At 43.0% G+C, this 15,237-nt stretch overlaps 1 protein-coding gene across 1 annotated transcript in view; it reads left to right on the top strand.

Annotated features, from left to right (window-relative positions):
* Positions 1 to 15,237, top strand: part of LOC106570940 (atrial natriuretic peptide receptor 3) — a 70,726-nt gene that overhangs the window by 27,483 nt on the left and 28,006 nt on the right. The window contains exons 2-3 of the mRNA XM_045695442.2: positions 1,857 to 1,979; positions 6,279 to 6,454. Coding sequence (XP_045551398.1) covers positions 1,857 to 1,979; positions 6,279 to 6,454 — 299 coding nt within the window. The remainder of the gene's footprint in view (positions 1 to 1,856; positions 1,980 to 6,278; positions 6,455 to 15,237) is intronic.

The raw sequence follows: 15,237 nt of genomic DNA, 5'->3' as shown, positions 1-15,237 counted from the left end.
ATAAAAGTTGAAAATCACATTGATCACCGTCTCAACCAAATATTACCCACATTTCCACGTTGAAATGACCTGATGTGCCCAGTGGGATGCTCCATTTCTACTCCAGCTTTAAGAAAAAGTAAATTGTATTGTGAACATTGTTTTTTAAAAGTCTTCTCTGTATGTAGTTGTAGTCTTGTTGAAATGGGTTGAGGTATAACACTGGTTCATGTATTCTAGTCTTGTTGAAATGGGTTGAGGTATAACACTGGTTCATGTATTCTAGTCTTATTGAAATGGGTTGAGGTATAACACTGGTTCATGTATTCTAGTCTTGTTGAAACAGGTTGAGGTATAACACTGGTTCATGTATTCTAGTCTTGTTGAAATGGGTTGAGGTATAACACTGTTTCATGTCTTCTAGTCTTGTTGAAATGGGTTGAGGTATAACACTGGTTCATGTATTCTAGTCTTGTTGAAACAGGTTGAGGTATAACACTGGTTCATGTATTCTAGTCTTGTTGAAATGGGTTGAGGTATAACACTGGTTCATGTCTTCTAGTCTTGTTGAAATGGGTTGAGGTATAACACTGGTTCATGTATTCTAGTCTTGTTGAAACAGGTTGAGGTATAACACTGGTTCATGTATTGTAGTCTTGTTGAAACAGGTTGAGGTATAACACTGGTTCATGTATTCTAGTCTTGTTGAAATGGGTTGAGGTATAACACTGGTTCATGTATTCTAGTCTTGTTGAAACAGGTTGAGGTATAACACTGGTTCATGTATTCTAGTCTTGTTGAAATGGGTTGAGGTATAACACTGTTTCATGTCTTCTAGTCTTGTTGAAATGGGTTGAGGTATAACACTGGTTCATGTATTCTAGTCTTGTTGAAACAGGTTGAGGTATAACACTGGTTCATGTATTCTAGTCTTGTTGAAATGGGTTGAGGTATAACACTGGTTCATGTCTTCTAGTCTTGTTGAAATGGGTTGAGGTATAACACTGGTTCATGTATTCTAGTCTTGTTGAAACAGGTTGAGGTATAACACTGGTTCATGTATTGTAGTCTTGTTGAAACAGGTTGAGGTATAACACTGGTTCATGTATTCTAGTCTTGTTGAAATGGGTTGAGGTATAACACTGGTTCATGTATTCTAGTCTTGTTGAAACAGGTTGAGGTATAACACTGGTTCATGTATTCTAGTCTTGTTGAAATGGGTTTAGGTATAACACTGGTTCATTTATTCTAGTCTTGTTTGAAACAGGTTGAGGTATAACACTGGTTCCTTCATGTATTCTAGTCTTGTTGAAACAGGTTGAGGTATAACACTGGTTCATGTATTCTAGTCTTGTTTGAAACAGGTTGAGGTATAACATTGGTACATGTATTCTAGTCTTGTTTGAAACAGGTTGAGGTATAACACTGGTTCATGTATTCTAGTCTTGTTTGAAACAGGTTGAGGTATAACACTGGTTCATGTATTCTAGTCTTGTTGAAATGGGTTGAGGTATAACACTGGTTCCTTCATGTATTCTAGTCTTGTTGAAATGGGTTGAGGTATAACACTGGTTCATGTATTGTAGTCTTGTTGAAACAGGTTGAGGTATAACACTGGTTCATGTATTCTAGTCTTGTTTGAAACAGGTTTAGGAGTAACACTGGTTCATGTATTCTAGTCTTGTTTGAAACAGGTTGAGGTATAACACTGGTTCATGTATTCTAGTCTTGTTTGAAACGGGTTGAGGTATAACACTGGTTCATGTATTCTAGTCTTGTTTGAAACAGGTTGAGGTATAACACTGGTTCATGTATTCTAGTCTTGTTTGAAACGGGTTGAGGTATAACACTGGTTCCTTCATGTTGATCTCTTACAGTTGTTATCATGTGCGCGGGAGCTGACATCGTCCGAGACGTCATGCTCGCTGCTCATCGACGGAGGCTCACCAATGGCAGTTACATCTTTTTCAACATCGAACTCTTCAACTCCACGTCTTACGGTAACACTAATCCCAGCCCTATACACAAACATATACACTGAAACAAAATATAAACCCAACAAATTAAAGTGTTGCGTGTCACATGTTTCACGAGCTGGAATTAAACATATGTTCCATGCGTAAATAAAAAGCGTATTTCTCTCAAATTTTATGCACAAATTTGTTTACAAATCAAATCAAATTTTATTTGTCATGTACACATCGTTAACAGATGTTAATGCAAGTGTAGCGAAATGCTTGTACTTCTAGTTCCGACCGTGCAGTAATATCTAACGAGTAATCTAACCTAACAATTCCACAACAACTACCTTATACACACAAGTGTAAAGGATTGAATAAGAATATGTACATATTAATAATATATGAATGAGTGATGGCCGAACGGCATAGGCAAGATGCAGTAGATGGTATAGAGTACAGTATATACACATGAGTTGAGTAATGTAGAGTATGTAAGCATTATATAAAGTGGCTAGTGATAAACTGATTACATACATTTTTCCATTATTAAAGTGGCTTGAGTTGAGTCAGTATGTTGGCAGCAGCCACTCAATGTTAGTGATGGCTGTTTAACAGTCTGATGGCCTTGAGGTAGAAGCTATTTTTCAGTCTCTCAGTCCCAGCTTTGATGCACCTGTACTGACCTCGCCTTCTGGATGATAGCGGGGTGAACAGGCAGTGGCTCGGGTGGTTGTTGTCCTTGATGATCTTTTTGGCCTTCCTGTGACATCAGGTGGTGTAGGTGTCCTGGAGGGCAGGTAGTTTGCACCCGGTGATGCGTTGTGCAGACCTCACTACCCTCTGGAGAGCCTTCCGGTTATGGGCGGAGCAGCTGCCGTACCAGGCGGTGATACAGCCCGACAGGATGCTCTCGATTGTGCATCTGTAAAAGTTTGTGAGTGTTTTTGGTGACAAGCCGAATTTCTTCAGCCTCCTGAGGTTGAAGAGCTGCTGCTAGTGAGCATTTCTAATTTGCCAAGATAATCCATCCACCTGACAGGTGTGACATATCAACAAGCTGATTAAACAGCATGCTCATTACACAGGTGCACCTTGTGCTGGGGGACAATAAAAGGCCACGCTAAAATGTGCAGTTTTGTCACACAACACAATGGCACTGATGTCTCAAGTTTTGAGGGAGTGTGCAATTAGCATGCTGACTGCAGCAATGTCCACCAGAACTATTGCCAGAGAATTGAATGTTCATTTCTCTACCATAAGCTGCCTCCAACGTCGTTTTAGAGAATTTGGCAGAACGTCCAGCCGGCCTCACAACCGCAGACCACGTACGTGTATGGCGTCGTGTGGTGCGAATGGTTTGCTGATGCCAACGTTGTGAACAGAGTGCCCCATGGTGGCGGTGGGGTTATGGTATGGGAAGGCATAAGCTACGAACAGTGAACGCAATTGCATTTTATCGATGGCAATTTGAATGCACAGAGATACCGTGATGAGATCCTGAAGCCCATTGTCGTGCCATTCATCTGTCGCCATCACCTCATGTTTCAGCATGAGACCATGACGCAAAGGATCTGTACACAATTCCTGGCAGCTGAGAATGTCCCAGTTCTTCCATGGCCTGTATACTCACCAGACATGTCACCCGTTCAGCATGTTTGAGATGCTTTGGATCGACCTGTACGACAGCGTGTTCCAGTTCCCGTCAATATCCAGCAACTTCACACAGCCATTGAATTGGAGTGAGACAACATTCCACAAGCCACAATCAACAGCCTGATCAACTCAATGTGAAGGAGATGTGTCGTGCTGCACGAGGCAAATGGTGGTCATACCAGATACTGACTGGTTTTCTGATTCACGCCCCTACCTTTTAAAAAAAAAGTTATCTGTGACCAACAGATGCATATCTGTATTCCAAGTCATGTGAAATCCATAGATTAGGGCCTAATTAATTTATGTTTTATTTTACCTTTATTTAACTAGGCAAGTCAGTTTCTTATTTACAATGACGGCCTACCCCTGCCAAACCCTAACACGGACAACGCTGGGCCAATTGTGCGCTGCCCTATGGGACTCCCGATTGGTTGTGATACAGCCTCCGATCGAACCCGGGTCTGTAGTGACGCCTCTAGCACTGCGATACAGACCGCTGCACCAATCGGTAGCCCAAAAACGTCAATCAGTTTAGTTAAATTGACTGATTTCTTTATATGGATTGTAACTCAGTAAAATCTTTGAAATTGTTGCATATTGTGTTTTATATTTTTGTTCAGTGTATATATACATTCATGATGATATGGTAACACTAACCTACATATACAGTATAAAGTCTGAAGTTTACATACACTTAGGTTGGAGTCATTAAAACTCGTTTTTCAAACACTCCACAAATTTCTTGTTAACAAAGTTTAGTTTTGGCAAGTCGGTTAGGACATCTACTTTGTGCATGAAACAAGTACTTTTTCCAACAATTGTTTACAGACAGATTATTTCACTTATAATTCACTGTATCACAATTCCAGTGGGTCAGAAGTTTACATACACTAAGTTGCCTGTGCCTTTAAACAGCTTGGAAAATTCCAGAAAATTATGTCATGGCTTTAGAAGCTTCTGATAGGCTAATTGACATCATATGAGTCAATTGGAGGTGTACCTGTGGATGTATTTCAAGGCCTACCTTCAAACTCAGTGCCTCTTTGCTTGACATCATGGGAAAATCAAAAGAAATCAGCCAAGACCTCAGAAAAAAATTGTAGACCTCCACAAGTCTGGTACTTTGGTGCAAAAAGTGCAAATCAATCCCAGAACAACAGCAAAGGACCTTGTGAAGATGCTGGAGGAAACAGGTACACAAGTATCTATATCCACAGTAAAATGAGTCCTATATCGACATAACCTGAAAGGCCGCTCAGCAAGGAGGAAACCACTGCTCCAAAACATCCATAAAAAAGCCAGACTACGGTTTGCAACTACACACATTGTACATCGTACTTTTTGGAGAAATGTCCTCTGGTCTGATTAAACAAAAATAAACTGTTTGGTCATAATGACCATCGTTATGTTTGGAGTATAAATGGGGATGCTTGCAAGCTGAAGAACACCATCCCAACCGTGAAGCATCATGTTGTGGGGGTGCTTTGCTGCAGGAGGGACTGGTGCACTTCACAAAATAGATGGCATCATGAGGGAGGAAAATTATGTGGATATATTGAAGCAACGTCTCAAGAAATCAGTCAGGAAGTTAAAGCTTGGTCTCTTATGGGTCTTCCAAATGTGCAATGACCCCAAGCATACTTCCAAAGTTCTGACAAAATGGCTTAAGGACAACAAATTCAAGGTATTGGAGTGGCCATCACAAAGCCCTGACCTCAATCTTATTGAAAATGTGTGGGCAGAACTGAAAAAGCGTGTGCGAGCAAGGAGGCCTAAAAACCTAACTCAGTTACACCAGCTCTGTCAGGAGGAATGGGCCAAAATTCACCCAACTTATTGTGGGAGGTTTGTGGAAGGCTACTCGACACGTTTGACCCAAGTTAAACAATTTAAAGGCAATGCTACCAAATACTAATTGAGTGTATGTAAACTTCTGACCCACTGGGAATGTGATGAAAGAAACAAAAGCTGAAATAAATCATTCTCTCTACTCTTATTTTGATATTTCACGTTCTTAAAATAAAGTGGTGATCCTAACTGACCTAAGACAGTGAATTTTTACTAAGATTAAATGTTAGGAATTGTGAATAACTGAGTTTAAATGTATTTGGCTAAGGTGTAAGTAAACTTCTGACTTCAACTGTATACAGTGATGGTGGGGTGGCAGGTAGCCTAGCGGTTAGAGCGTTAGGTCAATAATCAAAAGGTTGCTGGTTCAAATTCCTGAGCTGACACCATATACATCTGTAGGTCCAGGCCTGCATACATCTGTAGGTCCAGCCTGCATACCATATACATCTGTAGGTCCAGGCCTGCATACCATATATACATCTGTAGGTCCAGGCCTGCATACCATATACATCTGTAGGTCCAGGCCAGCGTACCATATACATCTGTCGGTCCAGGCCTGCATACCATATACATCTGTAGGTCCAGGCCTGCATACCATATACATCTGTAGGTCCAGGCCTGCATACCATATACATCTGTTGGTCCAGGCCTGCATACCATATACACCTGTAGGTATAGGCCTGCATACCATATACATCTGTAGGTCCAGGCCTGCATACCATATACATCTGTAGGTCCAGGTCTGCACTACATGGTGATAGACATTAGTAGATATACATTTCAACATGTTAGCAATTTCACCACTTTTTTCTCTCGCCTCGTATGGTTTCCTAGGCAACGGCTCGTGGAAGCGAGGGGATAAGTACGACAGTGAGGCTCGACAAGCGTACTCTGCCCTCAACACGGTCACGCTGCTCCGGACGGTCAAGCCAGAGTTTGAGAACTTCTCCCTGGAGGTCAAGAGGTCCATTCAGAAGGCTGGCCTACTGGACTGTGACGACTGTGACAACGTACGTAAGTCTACCCTGCCCCGTGTGGCTCCGATGGTAGAGCGGGGTGCTTGGGGCAACACCAGGGTCACCACCGTATGTCTGCATTATGTAAAAGAAGATTTAGCTAAGCCCTCAGTGAAGACTGTGACTGTGTCTGGCAACAGTATTAGTGAATGGCAGGCCGCAACAGTTAGCCAAGGGTCTTGATCAGCCAAATTGATTGACGTTTATTGAGGTGATCAACTAAACTGATTGACGTTTATGGGGTGATCAAATTAATTGATTGACGTTTATGTGGTGAGAGACATGGCAAGTGGCAGCTTGGTCCTGGAGCTGTGGAAAAGCATATTTTGATGAACATGCCGTTGACTGACTTTTCTTCCACTTTCTTAGTTGATATTTTGCCTTGTTGAGGACAGTCCTAATGTGTTGTCTTGTTGAGGACAGTCCTAATGTGTTGTCTTGTTGAGGACAGTCCTAATGTGTTGTCTTGTTGAGGACAGTCCTAATGTGTTGTCTTGTTGAGGACAGTCCTAATGTGTTGTCTTGTTGAGGACAGTCCTAATGTCTTGTTGAGGACAGTCCTAATGTCTTGTTGAGGACAGTCCTAATGTGTTGTCTTGTTGAGGACAGTCCTAATGTGTTGTCTTGTTGAGGACAGTCCTAATGGGTTGTCTTGTTGAGGACAGTCCTAATGTGTTGTCTTGTTGAGGACAGTCCTAATGTCTTGTTGAGGACAGTCCTAATGTCTTGTTGAGGACAGTCCTAATGTGTTGTCTTGTTGAGGACAGTCCTAATGTGTTGTCTTGTTGAGGACAGTCCTAATGGGTTGTCTTGTTGAGGACAGTCCTAATGTCTTGTTGAGGACAGTCCTAATGTCTTGTTGAGGACAGTCCTAATGTGTTGTCTTGTTGAGGACAGTCCTAATGTCTTGTTGAGGACAGTCCTAATGTGTTGTCTTGTTGAGGACAGTCCTAATGTGTTGTCTTGTTGAGGATAGTCCTAATGGGTTGTCTTGTTGAGGACAGTCCTAATGGGTTGTCTTGTTGAGGACAGTCCTAATGGGTTGTCTTGTTGAGGACAGTCCTAATGGGTTGTCTTGTTGAGGACAGTCCTAATGGGTTGTCTTGTTGAGGACAGTCCTAATGTGTTGTCTTGTTGAGGACAGTCCTAATGTGTTGTCTTGTTGAGGACAGTCCTAATGTGTTGTCTTGTTGAGGACAGTCCTAATGTCTTGTTGAGGACAGTCCTAATGTCTTGTTGAGGACAGTCCTAATGTGTTGTCTTGTTGAGGACAGTCCTAATGGGTTGTCTTGTTGAGGACAGTCCTAATGGGTTGTCTTGTTGAGGACAGTCCTAATGTGTTGTCTTGTTGAGGACAGTCCTAATGTGTTGTCTTGTTGAGGACTGTCCTAATGTGTTGTCTTGTTGAGGACAGTCCTAATGTCTTGTTGAGGACAGTCCTAATGTGTTGTCTTGTTGAGGACAGTCCTAATGTGTTGTCTTGTTGAGGACAGTCCTAATGTCTTGTTGAGGACAGTCCTTATGTGTTGTCTTGTTGAGGACAGTCCTAATGTGTTGTCTTGTTGAGGACAGTCCTAATGTGTTGTCTTGTTGAGGACAGTCCTAATGTCTTGTTGAGGACAGTCCTAATGTGTTGTCTTGTTGAGGACAGTCCTAATGTCTTGTTGAGGACAGTCCTAATGGGTTGTCTTGTTGAGGACAGTCCTAATGTCTTGTTGAGGACAGTCCTAATGTCTTGTTGAGGACAGTCCTAATGTGTTGTCTTGTTGAGGACAGTCCTAATGTCTTGTTGAGGACAGTCCTAATGTGTTGTCTTGTTGAGGACAGTCCTAATGGGTTGTCTTGTTGAGGACAGTCCTAATGTCTTGTTGAGGACAGTCCTAATGTGTTGTCTTGTTGAGGACAGTCCTAATGTCTTGTTGAGGACAGTCCTAATGTACCAGAAACCACTTTCTCCTTGTGCACATCCTCCCCATTCAGATTTGTATTGACATTCTTAGGTGTATATTTAAAGTATGAAATCCATGGCTGTGGTATGTTGAGCCAAGTGATACGTGTGTGTGTGGTAGTTAGTTTATTTCCATGAGCACGGCCTTATTTCTATTACAATAAACTGGATGACTGTCATTCATATTCCATTCTTTTTGTTCAATGTAACATCGATAGGTTTAGGTTACTACATGATACTCTAATTTCCCCTATACCCATCATGAGTTTGTTACAACCTAGCCTAAAAATGACAGTTTACAATGCCTGTACGATAAAGCTGTAATGTAAATATTCTATGTGTAAATAGCTAAATAATATGGAGACTCTATGTAAATATTCTATGTTTAAATAGCTAAATAATATGGAGACTCTATGTAAATATTCTATGTTTAAATAGCTAAATAATATGGAGACTCTATGTAAATATTCTATGTGTAAATAGCTAAATAATATGGAGACTCTATGTAAATATTCTATGTTTAAATAGCTAAATAATATGGAGACTCTATGTAAATATTTTATGTGTAAATAGCTAAATAATATGGAGACTGTCAGGTCAAGGTCTGTCAGGTCAAGTATTGAATGTGAGCAACTACATTCAGCCACACCCGCTCCTGACAGGTGTATCAAATCGAGGACATGGCCATGCAGTTTCCATAGACAAACAGAATGGCCTTACTGAAGAGCTCAGGATGCTGAAGAGCTCAGGATGCTGAAGAGCTCAGGATGCTGAAGAGCTCAGGATGCTGAAGAGCTCATGATGCTGAAGAGCTCAGGATGCCACCTTTCCAACAACTCAGTTGGTCAAATGTATTTTATTTGTTCCTACACTTTTGGTGAAGTAAAGCAGAAACGTATCAGGTTTGTTTAAACTTCCTATTAGACTATCTTGTTTCTTTTTATTATTACTAGGTTTTTATTTAGGCTATTCACAAACAACTTTCTGAGATGGCCTATTGATGGCCTATTGATGGCCTATTGATGGTTGATCATGAAAGAGTAGGCTATGCCTAGGCCAACAAGTACATTCAAGTCTCATTCAAGTCTTCCCTGTAGCTCAGTTGGTAGAGCATGGTGTTTGCAACGCCAGGGTTGTGGGTTTGATTCCCACGGGGGGCCAGCACAGGAAAAAAATGTATGAAATTGTATGAAATGTATGCATTCACTACTGTAAGTCGCTCTGGATAAGAGCGTCTGCTAAATGACTAAAATGTAAAATGTAAGTCAAATAGGATTAAAAGCTCAATTAAGACTTTAAAAGAATAAGCCAGAAAACAGAGTATTTAGACAGCCCTTTGACATTAGACCTCCAACACTCCTAGAACTGAGGAGCCAATAGAATACCTCTCCTCTCGCATAGAGTTGATCAGGCTGTTGATTGTGGCCTGTGGAATGTTGTCCCACTCCTCTTCAATGGCTGTGCAAAGTTGATGGATATTGGCGGGAACTGGAACACGCTGTGTCGTACACGTTGATCCAGAGCATCCCAAACATGCTCAATGGGTGACATGTCTGGTGAGTATGCGGCCATAGAAGAACTGGGACATTTTCAGCTGCCAGGAATTGTGTACAGATCCTTGTGACATGGGGCTGTGCATTATCATGCTGAAACATAAGGCGATGGCGGTGGATGAATGGCACGACAATGGGCCTCAGGATCTCATCGCGGTATCTCTGTGCATTCAAATCGCCATCGATAAAATGCAATTGTGTTCATTGCCTGTAGCTTATACCTGCCCATACCATAACCCCACCACCATGGGGCACTCTGTTCACAACGTTGACATCAGCAAACCACTCGCCCACACGATGCTATACACATGATCTGCAGTTGTGTGGTCGGTTGGACAGACTGCCTATTTCTCTAAAACAACGTTGGAGGCGGCTTATGGTAGAGAAATTAACATTAAATTCTCTGGCAACAGCTTTGGTGGACCTTCCTGAAGTCAGCATGTCAATTGCACTCTCCCTCAAAATTTTAGACATCTGTGGCATTTTAGAGTGGCCTTTTATTGTCCCCAACACAAGGTGCACCTGTGTAATGATCATGCTGTTTAGTCAGCTTCTTGATATGCCACACTTGTCAGGTGGACTTTTTCTATGGTCCCACTCTTTATACACAACTCCAGTTGAGGTTTATGTCTTAGAGAATGTTTTGAACCAAATACAATGCTTTTAATTTTAGATGTATACTGAACCAAAATATAAACGCAACATTTAAAGTGTTGGTCATTATCTTGGCAAAGGAGAAATGCTCACTAACAGGGATGTAAACCTATTGCGCACAAAATTTGAGAGAAATAAGCTTTTTTGTCCGTATGGAACATTTCTGGGATCTTTTATTTTAGCTCATGGAACATGGGACCAACACTTTAAATGTTGCGTTTATATTTTGGTTCAGTATATATCTAAAATGAAAAGCATCGTGTTTGGTTCAAGACATAAACCTCAACTGGAGTTCTACGTTTAAGAGTAGGACCATCGAAAAAGTAGAGGAAGCTTAACTCCTACTGTAGGTATAACATCGGACGGTCAATTATCATGTTCAAGTCATATCTACGTTTTAGTCATTTAGCAGACGCTCTTATCCAGAGCGACTTATGAGTGCATACATTTCATACATTTTTTTTTCTCTTTTTTTTTTCTTCGTACTGGTCCCCCGTGGGAATCGAACCCACAACCCTGGCGTTGCAAACACCATGCTCTACCAACTGAGCCACCCATATTGACGAAGTCGTTGTGAAGATTGGGGAAGGGTATGTCTCTTATAATAATAATATAAAAAGATGTGCTCCGTTTTTCACACAAATCAACTGTACTGGTGTTTCAGGCTCTGGTCTTGTCCCCATCTTGATTAGCGTCTGGTAATAGGGTCAGGTGCAGCAAAGAAAGACCTAGAAAAGCTACAGCTGGTTCAAAACAGAGCAGCACACCTCGACCCTTAACTGCACATATAGAACTAACATCAACAACGTGCCAGTCTTTCCTGGTTGACGGTTGAGGGATTAATTGCTTCTCTTCTAGTTTTTATTAGAAATATCAGTGTTATTAAAACACCAGGACATCCATACCTACAACAGGGGGTCTCTCAGACATCCATACCTACAACAGAGGGTCTCTCAGACAGGCAGACATCCATACCTACAACAGGGGGTCTCTCAGACAGGCAGACATCCATACCTACAACAGAGGGTCTCTCAGACAGGCAGACATCCATACCTACAACAGGGGGTCTCTCAGACAGGCAGACATCCATACCTACAACAGGGGGTCTCTCAGACAGACAGACAGATAGATAGACAGACATCCATACCTACAACAGGGGGTCTCTCAGACAGGCAGACAGATAGACAGGCAGGCAGACATATATACAGACAGACAGACAGGCAGGCAGGCAGGCAGGCAGGCAGACATATATACAGACAGGCAGGCAGACAGACAGACATATATATACAGACAGGCAGACATACAGACAGACAGACAGACAGACAGACAGATTTAGTGTGGACATTCAGGGCTCTGCTTCTTAGTGGACATAATGAAATGACTCCTCCCCCTCAGAGAGAAAGACATCCTATTGAAATGTCTGTAGTTGAAAGGTGGAGCCCCTCACCAGAAAGCCTCATCTCAGTGGATGGTCATATCCCCAATATTTCTATCCAATCATAACCAGTAGGTGGGTGTGTTGCGTTAAAGCTCTGTTATTACATTCACTAACATGACACACAGTACGTTATACAAAAAGGACCAAGGGCTGAATTATTTGTTTTGTGTCGGGAATGAAAACATGAATGGGCCTTGCCCTAAACGTTCAGAAGAGACCGATGGATTTCCAAACACATTCAGCGTGATTCAATGGGTTTGAACGTTACTTCACTGTCTAGGCGTTGTTCTGAGAGCTCAAATAAAAGATTACAAGAGGGCATTCTTACTGACCTTATCGTGCGAGAAGCACTCAAAGCAAATCCGGTTCCAATTCATGAAACCTTCAACTAATATAGTAGAAAGATAGACCTATCTATGCCATAAAACAGTATATTGAAAAGGAATCTATGACGTAGTCATACAGAATGAAAGAAAGAGGGTGTATTGTAGATTCTAGAGGCCATTCTGAGACGGGCGGCAGGCAGACAGGCGTCAGACAGATATGCGGTAGGCAGACAGAGACAGACAGACAGACAGACAGAGAGACAGACAGGTAGACAGAGAGACAGACAGACAGACAGACAGACAGACAGACAGACAGACAGACAGACAGACAGACAGACAGACAGACAGACAGACAGACAGAGGCAGACAGAGAGGCAGACATGCGGCAAACAGGCGGCAGGCAGACAGACAGTCCTGTCTTGTTCATGAACCGCATGGATTTTCTGATGCTTCAGCAGTGTGTGTGTGTGTGTGCATGCATGTGTTTATGTCTGTGCACGTGCATATGTTTGTGTTCTTGCACGTGCATGTGTGTCTAACATCTAATGTGCGTCATGAAGAGGCAGGCTGTCAGGTCTGTGCTTGAAGCATCCCCCCCCCCCCATACCCAGAGGCAACATTAGTTTGAAGTAATTAGATTTATTAACAGAAACTTTGTCATTCCTGACAGCCAGATTGTTAGAGCACATTATAATCGTACCTCCAAGCTGTCGACTTGCGTCAAAGGAGTGAATAGCATTCGTCCCTTCAAGCCCTCCCTTCAAACGATTTGCCAGAGGTTGCATGTGCATGTCACAGAGGGCTAGGGCACCGACTGGGGAAACAATCAGGAAAAGATCAGATCTGCTTTCAATGTTATTTGTCAATTTTGTTTCACCTTTATTTAAACCAGGAAGTGCCGTTATTAAGAAGCAAGACATGGTCAAAGCAGGCAATAGAAGACCATGAATAATACATTAGTAAATGGACTGTCGTTTCTTGAGACCCAACAGAGTGGAACCCCGAGCGAATCCCAGTGCACTTCGCTAGGCCCCCAGTGAATCTCAGTGCACTTCACTATGCCCCCAAAATCCCAGTGCACTTCACTAGGCCCCCAGTGAATTCCAGTGCATTTCACTATGCCCCCAAAATCCCAGTGCACTTCACTAGGCCCCCAGTGAATCCCAGTGCACTTCACTAGGCCCCCAGCGAATCCCAGTGCACTTCACTAGGCCCCCAGCGAATCCCAGTGCACTTCACTAGGCCCCCTGTGAATCTCAGTGCACTTCACTAGGCCCCCAGCGAATCCCAGTGCACTTCACTAGGCCCCCAGCGAATCCCAGTGCACTTCACTAGGCCCCCAGCGAATCCCAGTGCACTTCACTAGGCCCCCAGCGAATCCCAGTGCACTTCACTAGGCCCCCAGCGAATCCCAGTGCTCTTCACTAGGCCCCCTTCGAATCCCAGTGCTCTTCACTAGGCCCCCTTCGAATCCCAGTGCATTTCACTATGCCTCCAAAATCCCAGTGCACTTCACTAGGCCCCCTTCGAATCCCAGTGCATTTCACTATGCCTCCAAAATCCCAGTGCTCTTCACTAGGCCCCCTTCGAATCCCAGTGCATTTCACTATGCCTCCAAAATCCCAGTGCACTTCACTAGGCCCCCAGTGAATTCCAGTGCATTTCACTATGCCCCCAAAATCCCAGTGCACTTCACTAGGCCCCCAGTGAATCCCAGTGCACTTCACTAGGCCCCCAGTGAATCCCAGTGCACTTCACTAGGCCCCCAGCGAATCCCAGTGCACTTCACTAGGCCCCTTTGCGAATCCCAGTGCACTTCACTAGGCCCCCAGTGAATCCCAGTGCACTTCACTAGGCCCCTTTGCGAATCCCAGTGCACTTCACTCGGCCCCCTGCGATTCCCAGTACACTTCACTAGGCCCCCTTCGAATCCCAGTGCATTTCACTATGCCCCCAAAATTCCAGTGCACTTCACTATGCCCCCAGTGAATTCCAGTGCACTTCACTAGGCCCCCAGTGAATTCCAGTGCACTTCACTATGCCCCCAAAATCCCAGTACACTTGATTAGTCTGCAGATAAATGGAAGGGTTAGGCCTCCTGGGACTCTCCTTTTGTCTCTGAATGCATAGAGAAACTGACAACCGTGGCCTGTCTGCTGGGGGTAATAACACAGTGAGCACAGAGAACCTCTTTAACAGACAGGATACACATCACAACCTCTTTAACAGACAGGATACACATCACAACCTCTTTAACAGACAGGATACACATCACAACCTCTTTAACAGACAGGATACACATCACAACCTCTTTAACAGACAGGATACACATCACAACCTCTTTATCAGACAGGATACACATCACAACCTCTTTAACAGACAGGATACACATCACAACCTCTTTAACAGACAGGATACACATCACAACCTCTTTAACAGACAGGATACACATCACAACCTCTTTAACAGACAGGATACACACCACAATACAGCCTCTTAAACAGACAGGATACACACCACAATACAACCTCTTTAACAGACAGGATACACATCACAGCCTCTTTATCAGACAGGATTCACATCACAACCTCTTTAACAGACAGGATACACACCACAATACAACCTCTTTAACAGACAGGATACACAACACAGCCTCTTAAACAGACAGGATACACATCACAAACTCTTTAACAGACAGGACACACATCACAACCTCTTTAACAGACAGGATACACACCACAATACAACCTCTTTAACAGACAGCATACACATCACAACCTCTTTATCAGACAGGATTCACATCACAACCTCTTTATCAGACAGGATACACATCACAACCTCTTAAACAGACAGGATAC

Source organism: Salmo salar, chromosome 15 (genome assembly GCF_965601325.2).
Source record: "Salmo salar chromosome 15, fSalSal1, whole genome shotgun sequence".
NCBI lineage: Eukaryota > Metazoa > Chordata > Actinopteri > Salmoniformes > Salmonidae > Salmo > Salmo salar.
The sequence above is the reverse complement of the archived record's forward strand: the minus strand, read 5'-3'. Positions and strand labels throughout refer to the sequence as shown.